Consider the following 16,000-nt stretch of genomic DNA (forward strand, 5'->3'; position numbering starts at 1 on the left):
GTCTCTACCACAAGCCAGTAGCTTACTGGTCATAACAGTCTTTGCAAAATGTATGTGTGGATGATATTTAAGGAGTTATGTATCTATACTGAAAACTATGGTTTTAAGGTATGTAAGTTAAGACAGGTGACTAGAAGGTGATAGATTCTGTTCAGATGGGGGAATGTAGCGATTGGGGACTCACCCCTGCAGCATCTGCTGGAGGTCTGGGAATTGGCTCGCTTTCCAGCTCCAGAGCATCCTCTGCAGGCTGATGTCATCCCCACTCGCTGGCTCCCGTATCCCTCCCAGACCCTAGTGCCCCTTTATCTGGGGGTTCTGCCCCAGCAGTATCCCCTCAGTCTCTGGGTCTCCCCTCCCCAGGGAACCTCCAACCCCCTAATCCCACCTTGCCTCAGTGCCTACTGCCAGTCATCATTTAGCTCCCGCTCCCTGGGGCAGCCTGTAGCCTGTAATGGCCACTCATCATTGGCAAGGAAGTGTAGGACCTGCTGCCACTGCCTAGCCCCAGGCTGCCCCTTTGCAACCCCAGTATCTGGTTTAGGCCCCACACAAGGCCTTGCAGCCTGGGGAGGGGTCAGGCTGGAGCTCCCCAGCCCCTCTTGCCTTTCCCCCAGCACTGCCCTACCTCAGGTCCCTGCTCAGCTCCCAGACAGCTAGGTCCTTCCCTCTCAAAAGCTAGAGAGGGAGTCTCCTAAGCTCTGGGCTCACTGGCCTTTTATAGGGCCAGCTGCAACCTGATTGGGATGTGGCCCCAGCTGTGGCTGCCTTCCCCATCAGCCTAGCCATTTCTCACAGCCTCAGCCTTCTACCAGGGCTGGCTTTAACCCTTTCCGGGCCGGAGCAGGTGACCACCCCTCTACAGGGAAGTAAACGCTTCTTTCTCTAGCTGGTCATTGTGTGGCTCACAATGGAAGTCTATTTGCATATGAAGCCACCAACTAATCAAGGTTACAAAATTGACACGAGATTGCAAAAATCTATAGAAAGAAACATACAGCAGGTGGGGACCTGGTTTATGAATAAAGATCAAACAACTATTTTGATGTATCTGGGATTTCAAGGAGAGACGTACTATTCTTCATTTCAGAAACAAGCTTATTTCGTGAAAAAGGGATCATAGCCTACCTGGCTGAGAAATGCTGAGCAATGTGAGACATGACAGTAATTAGTTAAGTGAGTATGTTCTAGAACAGGGATCGACAACCTTTGGCATGCAGCCTGCCAGGGTAAGCACCCTGGTGGGCTGGGCCGGTTTGTTTGCCTGCCGCGTCCACAGGTTCCGGCGATCGTGGCTCCCACTGGCTGTGGTTCACTGTTCCAGGCCAACAGGGGCTGTGAGAAGCGGTGCGGCCAGTGGGAGCCGCGATCAGCCGACCCTGCGGATGCGGCAGATAAACAAAGTGGCCCGGCCCACCAGGGTGCTTACGCTGGTGAGCCGCATGCCAAAGGTTGTCAATCCCTGTTCCAGAATGCGTATTATTTTATTTTACATGCAACTATTTGTTTCCAATACTTTGACTTGCTACTTCTCGAATCTCTCCCCGGTGCCCCTCTATGTCGGGGTTCTGCCCCAGCAGTAACCCACAATCTTGGTCTTCCCCACCCAGGGGAACCCCCAACCCTCTATCCTCACCTTGCCTCAGTGGCTACTGCCAGTCACCATCTAGACCCCACTCACTGGGGCAGACTGCAGTCTGTAAACCACTCATCATTGGCAAGGGGGGTTAGGACCTGCTGCTTTTGCCTATTCCTGGGCTGCCCCTCTGCAGCCCTAGCACCCATGTGGGCCCTTAACTCGGCCTGCAGCCTGGGGCTTAGCTAGGCTGGAGCTCCCCAGCTCCCTCTGCCCTTCCCCAGCACTGCTCCACCCGAGGTACCCTCCTCAGATTCCCAGGCAGCCAGGTCCGTCTCTCTCTAAGGAGCTAGAGAGTGTCTCCTTGTCCTTCTGGCCCACCGCCCTCTTATAAGGGCCAGCTGGGCCCTGATTGCACTGGCTGCAGCTAGGGCTGCTTTCCCAATCAGCCCAGCCTTTCCCCTGCCACAGCCCTCTCCCAGGGCTGTTTTAAGCCCTACAGGGCAGGAGCAGGGTAACCCCGCTACATTGTTATACTTCTACTTGTTTTCACTATAAACATATCTAAGTGGTGTGTGTTAAGCAGAGTGATGATCCTGAGGTGAAAGTCGTAAGCTGGTGTGTACTGGTTCTTTGGGAGTGGCAGGTTCTGTGAATTCAGTGAGCATCCAGTAGACCAGGGGCTGGTCAGTCCAGGGGGACACTTGGAGGGCTTGAGGGTTGGAGTGAGCCTATCACTAACCTGTATAGATAGAGCTGGGCCTGTGTAGGCCTGGAGGGGAATGCTTGTGTTACCCGTGACTGGTGGGGTTGGGGAGCTGACCCCTGCCAGGCACCGACCGACAAGGCTTCCTCACCGCCCTGGGTATCCCCAGGAGTGTCACAGTTGGTCGGATACACTAAGTTCTTTATGATAGTAAGATAAAGTTCCATTAAAGACACCATCTGGTTTTAGAGCTTCCAGGGCATAGAAATCTGTGTTTTTGTTTAATTCGCAACCTTAATTTTCTTCTGTTCATTGGTATAATTTGTTTTCCACTTTGAAATAGTAGCATGTTAACCTACTGACAGAATTGCTTTCTGTACAACAAAAGACACGTAGATGAATTTACAGAAAAAGATTCTGTCAGTATGAGTGTGTTTGTGCACGTCTGACACTCTGGACCTGAACCAACTGCCCTTTCAAGTCAATAGAAAGGCTCCTGGTGGCTTCCATGGGGTTGGATTGGGCCTCATTTGAATATATCTATTTAAATATTCACAAAAAAACAAAATGAACAGCTGTAGAGTTTTTTATTTTTCAGTGACAGCTAATAGGATACAGTGTTTATGATGCACACATTTACTAAATACAACATCAGACACAACAACATTTCAAAGCATATGTCATTCTGAATTGTTTCGGTTTTCATCCATGTACTGTGGTGGTATAGAGTGAAAACCTGTTTAAAGGCTTTTATTTATCAGATGAATTATCAGCATCTTAAAAAACAAAAGTCATTCTCTCAGAGTTCTTGTATGATATTTTGAAATGCGTTCAGTTTTAAATCTTAAATGATATAGACCTTCAACTTTCAAATGCTGGTGTTTCCAGGTATGGAACAACTGTTAACAGATTTAAAAAAAAATAAACTTTTCAAAGATGAAGTATACCATATCTTTCTAATCTAGTCTACTTGATCAGAATAATCACATTTAATAAAGCAAAATTCTTTAAGCACTTTCAAGTTCCATCTCGGATTAAAGCCTGGGTAGCAATTTGTTAAAATTTGGATAGAAGATTATGTTGCAAAAGGCAGAGCAAAATAATCGCTGGACTAAAAATATACCAAATTCAATGAGGTAATTATTGTGCAACATCTTTAGAATGGTTATATATGTCAAAAGGGACGTTGACAAATTAATAATTTCCAGCATCCAACAGAATCTACTATATCAATAGATAATAAATTAAAATATAAAAGTTGTGTCCACATTAAAAGAGCATAACCATGATTCAAAGGAAAAAATATAACTTTTTAAAAGATGTTCATATTTGTTTCCACGGTTATTTAAAGAGACCTTAAACCTAAGGTGAAAAATATTTTATATCATAAATCAACACTAAAATTCTTTTTTTGAAAAGTGCATGTAAAATACTGTTATGTAAAATTTTAGATGATTTACCAAGTACACATCTATTTCAACTTAGAAATATTTTCCTTTAAAACATGTCAAGCAGCATACACTTTTAATGTGATATAAATGTAACACTACTCAAACCACTGAGTTTAAGGATAATACCTATAAACAACTTACTACTACTTTGTTAAGGAAACAAGACGCAGTAAGGCTTTATACAGGTAAACAAATTTTAAGAACAAAAATACATTTTAACATAAATTTTCAAAACTATGTGTTTAAGTAGTAGATATATTTCCTGATCTACAGTATAAATATACTGTTATGCCAGTTTTATTTAAACAGGAGGAAAAAAGTTTCTATTTTTCTAAATGTTTTCACCTATTTCCTGCTCTTATGCTATTACTGGATACCAGGGCTTTTTCAGGACATATTAACAAGTGCAGTACTTCCTGAAACTTTGAAAGATTAGTACACTCCACCATATTATATTATAATGCATTTGGAGCCAGCTTATATTATCCTTGGCCTCAGAGATAAAGTAACAAACATATTTGAATGAAGTGCTTTTGGTTTACTTTGCATATGAAAATAATTTAAATAATTTAACAAAGATCATCCAAATTAAAGATGCAATTCTTACTTGTAGGTACCTGAACATATCAGTAGTGAGCCATCAAACACAAAAAATGGGCAAACACTTCTGAAAATAAAAAGGCATAAGCATTTCAAAATGGTACTGACAAAGATCAAGCTTTCTTTATTATACATTTTATCAGTCACCATATATAAGGTGCATGTATATATCTCAAATAAAACATAACTGAAATGTATTGGTCTGCTCAGCTGATAGCAAAATTATTCTATAGGTTCGCAGGCTGATTAGTACCAGAACATTCTACGAGTATACCTATAGAATATTTTTCTGTTCTTTTAAAGAAATAAATGTTCATGCTAAGTTGCATGATACATTAAAATATTGCACACTGCAATTTAGTAATGTGCAACTTTTTTATATGTATATTTGAACCATACATCACTGACCATGTTTTAAAATTCAGAAACAGAGTGTTGACCAAGGCCTCTGACTTAATTGTACATTTTGAAAAATAAATTCCACACTGGAGCAGATCTGAGGCATGAAAGAGGGAATATTCTTTCTGATAATTTCTCATTGTGCAGTCTGGATCTTACAGAACACTTTATAGATTTTTTTTTAAAACCATTTTTCTAGCATGAAGTAACCCTTTTGTTAAATAGGTTCATTGAACTATGTGGATAGATTCACAAACTGCACAATTTTAAATACTCCCTTCTCAGTCAGTGTTTGTTGTATGTTTCCAGAAGCCAATATATAGACTAATGAAGGTATTGGACTACTCAAGGAATTTCTCCTTTCATTCCAGCTATTTGAGAATACATCTTAAAAAGTGTGGCAAAGACATAAAATGGATGATATTGAAAAAATATAATGCCACTTCCTTGGACTAAAATTGGACAAAGTAAAAACCCTGACCAACTACAAAATATGAAATAAATATTATAATCTTGACTGACTTTTGTTCATTTTGTCACAAGACGAGTATTTTAGTGCCCTATCTTTAAAGAAAACTATCATCTAACTTCCAGTGTGCTACTTGTGCTTAGTTACCATTTTTCCTTTCCAGGTGATATTTGTTGACATTTGCATAAATCCAGTTAAAAGAATAGATTGCATTGGACTGTAAACAAAGTTGATAATAAAAAGTGAAGTCTCTTATTTTAGTGCCTAATAAAGGATACTGTCATACATTTTAAAGAACACAATACTCAGCAGCAGTTTAATATGTTTAGTAAACCACAGTACTAACAAATGAACACCTATGTTATATCGCATAGTAAGCCAAAAGACTAATACTTCATAATTTATGCCATACTGACATAAATAAGGAAGCTGTTTAACAAATTATTTTATATATTGCCAGTTTGCTATGTTTAAATTGTCAAAAACTCTAATGGAGAAACAGATTCCTACATGACTATGTATTCTACTACAAAATGCATTACTTCCAGTCCTCCACTTATTGTACCGTGTCTGTCCTTATTGGTCCCTGCCTATGAGCAGATTGTGTATGGATTTTAATGTACACTATTTAAATATGTTACTAAAGATCTAAAAATGTCTCTAGGCAGCTGAAGACAATTTTTGCCCAAGCCCTATATTCATACTCTGGAAACGTAACCATCAGTAATGTGTCTACATGAAAATAATGACCTATACAAATGCACATCTTTCTGCCAGCCTTCCAGTTGTGGTACAGTTATGTAGATTTGCAGCTACCCATACTAAAAATCTGGGCATATACAGTGTTGTCCCTTCAAAAATGTATTTTCAGTGGCTCACTAGGGTTTTAATGGATTCAGATTTCAGGCAACAGACTCATTGTCAACAGCTGACAGTGCATCCTTGGTTCAGACACGTGAGATGAATGCTAGGCCCAAACTGGCTGGAATTTGAATGGTTTCTAATGCAAGGGAAGATGGATTAAACGGAAAAGTAACAGGAAAGATGTGTTTAGCATCCATTAGCAGCTGAGGAGAGTCTTTCCTGTCTCGTAAACGCATCTACAAAAGATAAGAAATGGGTTGTGTTAATACTTCATCTCGCAGCAAAGGCAGATAAAAAACAACCATGTTGCATTTGAGTTGTTTAGTATCATGCTTTTTTTGTAAAAAGAAAAACCCATTGGCGCTTATCAGTTATACTTGATTTTCAGTTATCATTACTTTGTGGGCTTTAAACATTCTCTTGAGAAAGAAATTATTAAAAAGAAAACACGAGTTTTTGTAAAAAGTAAGAATTGTTAAGCTTGTCATACTAAATATTTGAATACCGATCAGTGCAAAATATATACATATATATTTGGCAGCTTGATCTGGACCCTTTATAATAGTTGTGCACATAAACTGAAGCGGCCTCTGGGCAGCTTTGGATCTGCATGTCTTTCCTTCATAACAAAAACTGAAGAAACATTTAGATTTTCTGCAAAGGGTAGGAGACCTGTCTGGCATCTGTTAACTGTACCTCTTCGGGGAGTATGCAGAATGATTAATTTGTTTTGTTTCAGTTTTATCTTGTCAATCTCCCTTATCAATCTTATTGATCCCCTAATACAGTGTTTCCCAAACTTGGGATGCCGCTGGTGTAGGGAAAGCCCCTGGTGGGCCGGGCCTGTTTGTTTACCTGCCCCGTCCGCAGGTCCGGCCAATCGCAGCTCCCACTGGCCGTGGTTCGCTGCTCCAGGCCAATGGGAGCTGCTGGAAGCGGCACGGGCCGAGGGACATGCTGGCCATTGCTTCCCGCAGCCCCCATTGGCCTGGAGCAGCGAACCGCGGCCAGTGGGAGCTGCGATCGGCCCGACGTGCGGACGGGGCAGGTAAACAAACCGGCCCGGCCTGCCAGGGGCTTTCCCTACACAAGCGGTGTCCCAAGTTTGGGAAACACTGCTCTAATAGATACCAGGAAGAGCAACTTTAAAAAATAATTTTTAAAAATGAACTAACTAGCCAGTTTTCCTCTGGATTTTCAAAATGTTTCATATTTTCCAAATTAGAAGAGCAGAATTGAGAACTTCTGATATGTATGGCTCAGTTTTCAAAGAAGTCTCAAATTGACCTCTTGTGTGAAAAAAGGGCATAGTGGAGTGTGCACAAATAAAGATACAGAGATAGAAAAATTATGTCATCGTCTGAAAATCAGGTACCTAGAATTCATTTTAAAAATAAATAGTGATAGAAAGTCTACATTAGTTTAAATCTGCAAATAGTAGCACAAATTGTGACAGCCTACAATAAACATAAATGTGTCGGTACCACATCTGTATTACAGAAGAAGAAAAGAAAATGTGGTTGACAAGCTTACTTTACTTTGAATATCGCACAGTACTTTAGGACAATACCTATTTTAGCTCACTGATGTGTTCTTGTGGAAATAACCAAACAATATGTGGGGCAAAAAACAGTCTTACCTGTATCGTACGTATAAATGATATTGAGACCCTTTCTTCAAACTCATTAACTGGAGTATACAAATTCAAAACTTTTACAATCTGTGGAGAAAAACAACAGTTCTTGGTTTCAGTCTATTGTTGATTTAAATATATATGCACCCTATTCTTAATGTTTAAAAATACCTTTCTAAATTAGTTGTTTACAAGTACTGGTTACACTTTTTTTCAAATCAATACATTAGGAATTTTCTTACTCATTTAAGAAATTGCTATATGCTATAAGAAATTAAGGCACATATTTAAAATAAACAAGCCTTTTACATTTTTTTTATGTGAACATATATAGCTGTACAATATTATTAAACAGCTGATCCTGGCACACTGACAAATCCTACTTCTTCCATGACAGCTACACGAAATTGATCAGCTAATACCAGGATAGGAGGAGATTAGAGGTTGACGACTGTTTTTAAAATGTAAGATTTAGCGCTTGCTTGCTCTCTCCATCCTTCATACATCACTTGTCTTCTTAGATTGTGTGTCCTTTGGGGCAGGGACTATTGTCTTGACACATGTGTGGGCAGTGCCTAGCACACTGTGGAAATTACCAGAGGACAAATCAATCAGCAGCAAAAATATCTTAAATCCACTGAAGTCAGTGGAAATGTTGCTACTTCCTCTACCTGAATTTGGTCCTACATTTTTTGGACCCTATCCTGGTCCCATCAAAGACTCTAGTAAAATTTCCACTGATTTCAAATGGAACAAGTTAGAGCCCTAAATGCAGGATGAAGACCCCTAACCAATGAAAAGACAGACATAAGCAAGGGGAGCATCAAATGATACGGAATATACTTCTTTAACTTAAGTAAAAATTTCTGTACTTTTTTCATGATTCTATTTTTTTTTTATAAATTTGAAACTTCTGAAATTGGAACTTTTTCTCAAAGTGCAAAAGCAACTGGTGTTTCTACATTTCTGATGCAGGGATTGGGATTGGGATTGGGCTGGCACACAGTAGTATGGCACACAGACATCTCTTATTCTTGGAGTCAAAGGCTTGGCCTACACAGTTTTGTACAGATATAACTATTTCGGTCAGTTGTAGTGTTTTTTTAATTGAAATAACTATACTGGTACAACTCTGAGTATGGATGCAATTACACTGGTATAAAGGAGCTTTATGCCAGTTTATCTTATTCCCCTTAGCTATACTAGTATACGGCACTTTTGCACACCTATAACTGCATTCACATTAGGGAGATGATGCCATCTTAACTATACTGGTATAGTTAAGCAGTACAACCTGGAACTTATTTTGTGCACAGACCTTGGGAGAGGACCCACTACACCATTTGACCTCTGTTTTCATTATGCTTATTTACAACAACATGAGCAGATATACCCACTCTCTGTGAGATGGAAGCACATGCAGGTCTAGAAAAACACAGTTTAGATGTGCGCATAAATGTAACAGCTGGATTACCTGTGCAGTAGTTAGAGCATTGCACATTGAACAAATGGCTTCTGCATCTTCATCCGTCTTCTTTTTCACCTGCAACAACTGTGCAGCCTGAATGAGAGGCTCCAGTGTTTCTTTAGCCCCACTATTCATCAAATTTTTGTCACGTAGCCATTCTTCAAGTTGACTCACATTGTACCTGTTAAAAGAGGAAGCCCCTCAAGAATGTTTTCACTCTGACTGTTCAAGTCTGACCAAATATCAAGAACTTTAGATTTTGTTTAATTAACGCCCATATTTTGTTTTTGTGGGTACTTCCCTCACACAGTACCTAGTTATAATTTCCATTAAGTTTATTTCCATAGCAGCTCCCCTTCAATTGATTTTCCTGAGGCCTGTTTAATAACCCTATGCTGTGCCATTTAAGCCTTCGCACCCTGAGTTCCAAAGAATATTTGAAAATAATGGCCAAACACTATCTACCGCTTCTCCTCCTTGTTTGGCTCTGTTCAGATGTATGGCCTAACTCTGTTCCCCTTATGGGACTACTCTGTGCAGTTAAGACAAGCAGAATTTCACCCTTGTATGTGTAGGCTGAGATTTTCAAAGCTTCTTAGGAGATGAATATGATAACGCTATACAAACAGAATATACTGGGCAACAGGCACCAAAAACATGAATAAAATGTGTCCCGTATTGGGAAAAAGAGGAGCGACAACAGATCTAAACACATCATGTGTCCACTGAGCCACAAACTGACAAAATTAAGCAATGAGGAACATTTGTTACACTCCCCCCCCATATTGCGCAGTAGCAGGTGTTGCCCATCTGGGCTGACTTGCATATAAAAGGGAATTAATTTTGTTTCCTCCCTAACTCCATCCTACAGAAGCTTTGTTTGTGGAATCAGAATTTAACCCTAAATTAAATAATGACTTCCTGGTGAGAAACCCTCAAAACCAGCATAAAGGAGTCCAGCACACTTCTTTCTTAGATGGAATGCTTAAATACAACTATTATTCAAAACAATTATCTGATCTTAAATTCATTATTACAGCCAATGGTATATTTAAGAGGCGAGTGAAAATACTACGGAGCGCGTTCTCACCGTATCTGCATCCCTTTGCTCCAGGAGCACATGTCCTTGCGCAGGAGGAGGTTATTCAGGGTTACTGCCCCAGTGATGTAGAACGTTTGCTTGACAACTTGCTTGATCAACTCCGGATCCATACCATGCTGACACATTACCGAGTGGAATGTGTTCAGCTGTCTAATGATAGAGTCCAGTGTGTAGGTCCCTTCATCAGCAATACTGGACGTTCTCTTTCGCAGCCCTGGTGGCTTTACCCCTGAGACGCCTTGAATAGTTTCATGCTCCAGCATTCCTGAAACTGCATTTGATTGACAACATTATTACTATAGCTGAAAAATGCCCAAATGTATACACATTTTTACAAAACAATAGTAATTAATATTTATATACAAGGAGTAGACTGAGCTTGCTATTGGCCACCACTGTATCATTCCAGCTCTTTTCTAATTGCCCCACTAATTTCTGCAGAATCTAAGTTAAGTTTCCATTACAATTTTAAAAAGAGCCTAGTCTGTAGGGTTGTAAAGAAAGCCTGAATGTGGCTCAATACAGTACTGTTTTCCTGAGTCTTCAGTTAGATAAGCAATAGCTCCAGTGGAGCTAAGAGCTGCTCCATTCAACTAAATGATGTGTTGATTCTGAAGCCTAGAGAAAATTTAAATGTCAATATTGTCTTAAGGGAAGATACATTAATTTAATGGGCTTTGCTTAGAGATCTAGAATAAATCATTTTAATTGAAAAAAATGTGAATTTAAATATCAACATTGTTAACTATTTCACTGCTGATAATATTATTACTTTATTACAAGCATTTATAAGGTACATCCAGCTATTCTGTCATTGTGTGTTTGTGGGGGGGGAGCGGCAACAGAGTTATGCTTTCATTCTCTCTCCCTGATCTCTGCTTATATGAGTCATTTATAAATAGAATACTAGTAGGGTATTCTATGTACCACTTAAGGGAAAATACAAGAGATCACATACTAACACCATTCTCATTGAGTAGGAAGAAATTTCTTTTGATTAATGTAGCTGGAAAGTTAGAGGAATTTAATTTTGCCTTACCAATCATTGGCTGCAGAATATTCTCTAACACTCTGACGAGCTGCTGGTAGATCTGAATAGCCAAGTCACTCAATACCTGTCTGTATTCAGCCAAGTCAAAATTGGTGAGGCAGTGTTCATTCTGACGAGGTGTGTTGTGCTTCATAAATCCCTGAATTCACAAAACAATGGAAACAAATGCTTCAATGTACAAAAATAGCATGTATATTTTTTCTTACTGTAGGTGAGTAATAGTCCTTTGAAAATTCATTCCCATCCTCCCTCTTACATCCCCAAAACATTTCATTTAAAAGTTGGTTCTTATTGCAGCTAACACTTGGATTTGCATTTTGGATATGGATCACATGACTTCTGTCATAGGACGAGCTTGACTTTATTATATTCACTGCTTTGCATTATATTCAGCATTAATGCAAGGAACCTACACGTCTGTATCTTGTCAGACATTAGCTTCAGCAAGTTAGCATAAGACTTGAGGCCTATGAACTTTAAACAGATAAACTTAAAACAGATAAACGGCTCAACAGAAACGCCAGGTATTGGGGAGCTAAAAATAGAGTGTTAAAGGGGAATTTCTGACCACAGGAACATGACCCGGCCACAAGAATATTATGGCAATGAATTGACATACTTAACAGGTACATGAGCTACATCTACAGATACCTAACCACAAGAGGGTCATGGTAACGAATTAACATATATGATAATAAACTGAGCTCACCGATATGCTAACCTGTAGGAGAAGGACACTCCAACATTAGTAAGGTGAGGAAATACAAATAAGGAAAAGGGGAAAAACCTTTGCATCAAACATTGTGGTGTCAGCGTATCATATTATACAAGTTGCATCCCAGCTTAGGGATGGTAGGAGAAGGAGATGTAGTCCTTGGGAGATGCTAGAATGATGGCTCCTGGTGATGAGGGGGAGGTGATGGTGATGAGGAAGATGATGGCTAACAGTTCAGGCTGTTCTACAAGGGATGGTGTGAGTATATGGGTGTGCAGATGTGCATTCTGTAGTATCTCTTTCTACCTTACTGAGTTGGGGTGTTTGTGACTGTGTAAATGTATTGATAAACTATTTGTAAATATATAGAAGAGTTCCTGTAGTGAGTGTTGCAACTGTGCACACTGGGGTTTCCAACTATGTAATAATTTGGGCCTGGTCTTGGGACAAAAACCTGTTGACCCTCAAAATGATAACTCGGGATTCGTAAGTAATCAATATAATTAATACATAATCTGTAGATCAGGCTACACTGCTTTGAAACTTCAAGTATCTGAGGCATTTACTGCAGTTACAAATAAGCCACTACCTTCCACAAATAGTCTTTCTAGGCCTTTAAAGAATTGTATGAATAGACAGGCGCATTTAAAGACTTCTAAGGCTACATCTACATTGCACACCTCTTGCGGTATTGTGTAGGATAGCTACACGCTGCAATGAAAAGCAGTCTGCATCCGCACCACAGCGGGTCAGTGAAAGGCTCTGGCATGAGGGAGGCAGTAGGGAGCTTCTGGAGCCCTGCCCTGCTGCTTCCCCCCCACCAGAGCTGTGCCCCACTGCCAGAGTCTTTTTTACTGTGGTGGGGAAAGGCTCTGACAGCGGGACACTACACTGCTAAAAATAGAGCAGTGTAGACAGGAGAGGCACTGCTTGGGCGTGTAGAGAGCATGTAGGGTACATGTGCCTCACTGTCTACACTGCTATTTAGACCCATTCTAAGGGGGAGTGTAACATATCTACTCTACATGCTGCTGAGAAGAATGTGCAGTGTAGACGTACCGTGTCTTTTTTTAATATTCAGATAACTAATTTTGCCACCATCATAACACCTTTCATCTTGAAGGATTACAGAGCACATTAGAAAGTTAAACTAATATAAACACTACACTGAGGGAGATCACTTCATGCAGCATTGAAATATGGCCACTTCTGGAGTGAGATGTGAACAGGGTTTACAAGCTTAGAGCAAGGCAGCACAATTATTCATTTCCTTTTCTAAACAGAGATACAGGGCCAGATTCTCTCTCGTGGTCAATGTCCAATCAGTGCAGGAGAGTGGGTGGGTGGAAAGTGTCAGAGCCTCTCATTTTTTGGGCTAGTCTGTGCCCTGCTGTGAGTTTGTAAAGCCTCAGAGATATGCCAACATACACCACTGGTGCACAGTCATATGCCAGTGGAGACTCAGCATAGCTGAGTGAGCTCCTTCCCACATTCTGCATGGCAGTGGGCAGCGTCTGGTGCAGGAGACACTTCTGCCAGCTTTGCGGCAGGTGAGAGATCCCACCCTCCAGTTTTATCTTGGGGAATTCTCCGTTGGATGGTTAGGGAGAGAATCCCTCCCATAATATCTAATTAAATTTGCAGGAAGGAATCAGATGAGTAACTATGTTCTACCTTACTTGAAATGTGTCCAGGACACCAGAGTTAATGGGCTAACATCCTTACTTTTACAAATAGTGCCATGCATCTCTAACTACCAGAATTAGCTAAAATCTTAATTTCGTATGTAATCTGAAAGATGGCACCTCCAGCATGATGCCCGCTAGCACCATGCTGGGATACTGGCTCACTATGGACTTGCAGTGCCATCTACTAACTTACCACCACCTATTCCAAAACCCCTAGGTGTTTCTTAGAGATTCTGCCTAACTTTGAGATCTGATGGGAACAAAGATTGATAACACTGGCATGATGACACTATGCAAGCCCATCTGGTCTGGGCCCTTACTGTGCCAGTCATCTGTCTTTCTTGGTCAAAGATCATCAATGATTTTGAATGGTCAAATGCTGTGAAAACATTGTGAACTTGCTTGACACTATCAAATATGCCTCATTTGTGAACCATGCCATATCTGAACCCACCCTTTGAAGTTGAACGGTTAGTGCACATTAACTGTTGTACCTATTTTCATTTTGCATTTTAACAAAACAGTAAATTTCAGGGAAAGGTCTAATATGAATCATATGGTAAAAATTAAAAAACGGGAGTGGCACTTGCCTCTTCTCCACTATACTGCTTCAGACAGTGCAAAAATCGGCAGGTGTTAGATAGCCAGAAGGAGACCGTTTCAAAGTCGTCACCTCTTTTCTGAAGACAAAAACAAAGACATTTGAGTTTGGACTCATAAGACAAATTGAAAAAGAAAATGTTAGTAATTAAAACAGATAAAAAAATACACGCTATACATCCACTTTCTTCTGGTAGTTGTATAGACTTACCAGTACAGTAATGTTGATGTTTGACAGCTTTTTATGTACACTGCCATAACATTATTTGAAAGGCAAGTGTTTTTTTTAAATGGTGAAATTCATTTTTACCCTCTCTTAGAAGTTTCAATATATTATTTTTCAAACCAAATTTTTTTTTTTGCAATTTTACAGACATTTTCCCCCCCCCGGCCTGTGAACTGAGCTGAAATCTAGGTGACTCCTTTTGTTACTGCACTTTCTCTTACCAGTATTCACTGTGCCACAGTATTACTGGTTTCAGTACACCGCAACACTGAGGATAAGGATGTACAGCAGGGGGAGCAAAAACATAACTTAGAATTTGGAGGACTTTCACTATCACTTTATAACAATTTTAACAAACCTGACACATGTCCACTTAAAAAGAAAAAACAAAGCCCTAGGCTTGCTTTGAACCTAGAAACTGGTTCTTGAACAATTAAATGTGAAGCACTTTACAGAATGTGCAGTAACTAATTTAACTAGACACATTGTTCTCCCTGGAGTATTCATATATTGTCTTAAGTATCCGAACTCCTGCACAACTGGTGTTTACTAAAACTTTTCCAGAAGGCGTGGATTGCTTAAATGCTTTTCAGAGTCATGGTAGCTGTTTTGTTTAGTGACTGAAAAATGCCCTGACAAAAACTACATATGGGAATCTATTTAAGTATATCAGGGGTCGGCAACCTTTCAGAAATGGTGTGCCGAATCTTCATTTATTCACTTTAATTTAAGGTTTTGCGTGCCAGTAATACATTTTAACATACATTTAATAATACATTTAGAAGGTCTCTCTCTATAAGTCTACATTATATAACTAAACTATTGTTGTATGTAAAGTAAACAAGGTTTTCAAAATGTTTAAGAAGCTTCATTTAAAATTAAATTAAAATGCTGATCTTACACCGCCAGCCTGCTCAGCCCGCTGCCAGCCTGGGGTTCTGTTCACCTAGGCCGGCAGCGGGCTGAGCGGGGCCTAAGGCCGGGACACCGGCTGGCAAGGGGCCGGCAGCCTGGACCCCAGACCTGGAGGGAGGGTTCAGGGGTCAGGGCAGAGGGATGGGGGTGGAGGGCAGAAGGCTGGGTGTGTGTGGGGGGTTCAGGGCAGAGGGCTGGGGCGTGGGGGGTGCAGGGCAGAAGGCGGTGTGTGTGGGGGGGTGCAGGGGTCAAGGCAGAGAGCTGGGGTGTGTGGGGGTACAGGGCAGAGGGCTGGGTGTGTGTGGGGGGGTCAGGGCAGAGGGCTGGGGATGTGGGGAGGTTCAGGGGTCAGGGCAGAGGGATGGCGGTGTGGGGGTGCAGGGCAGAAGGCTGAGTGTGTGGGTGGAGTTCAGGGGTCAGGGCAGAGGGCTGGGGTCTGTGGGGGGTGTAGGGCAGAAGGCTGGGTGGGGCGGGGTTCAGGGGTCAAGGCAGAGGGCTGGGAGTGTGTGAGGGTACAGGGCAGAAGGCTGGGTGTGT

General features: G+C 40.9%; 1 protein-coding gene across 11 annotated transcripts in view; it reads right to left on the reverse strand.

The window, feature by feature from the left end:
* Positions 1–2,852: 2,852 nt before the first annotated feature.
* The window catches only part of MYO5A (myosin VA), a 195,094-nt gene continuing 181,946 nt past the window's right edge, over positions 2,853–16,000 (reverse strand). For all 11 annotated transcript variants that reach the window (XM_008172285.3, XM_065559444.1, XM_065559442.1 and 8 more), the window contains 6 exons: positions 14,313–14,402; positions 11,308–11,458; positions 10,257–10,539; positions 9,173–9,347; positions 7,705–7,785; positions 2,853–6,301 (listed from right to left, as the gene is read on the reverse strand). In XM_008172285.3, coding sequence (XP_008170507.2) covers positions 6,149–6,301; positions 7,705–7,785; positions 9,173–9,347; positions 10,257–10,539; positions 11,308–11,458; positions 14,313–14,402 — 933 coding nt within the window. In that variant the 3' untranslated portion in view covers positions 2,853–6,148. The remainder of the gene's footprint in view (positions 6,302–7,704; positions 7,786–9,172; positions 9,348–10,256; positions 10,540–11,307; positions 11,459–14,312; positions 14,403–16,000) is intronic.

The sequence above is a fragment of the Chrysemys picta genome, chromosome 10 (assembly GCF_011386835.1).
Source record: "Chrysemys picta bellii isolate R12L10 chromosome 10, ASM1138683v2, whole genome shotgun sequence".
Lineage (NCBI taxonomy): Eukaryota > Metazoa > Chordata > Testudines > Emydidae > Chrysemys > Chrysemys picta.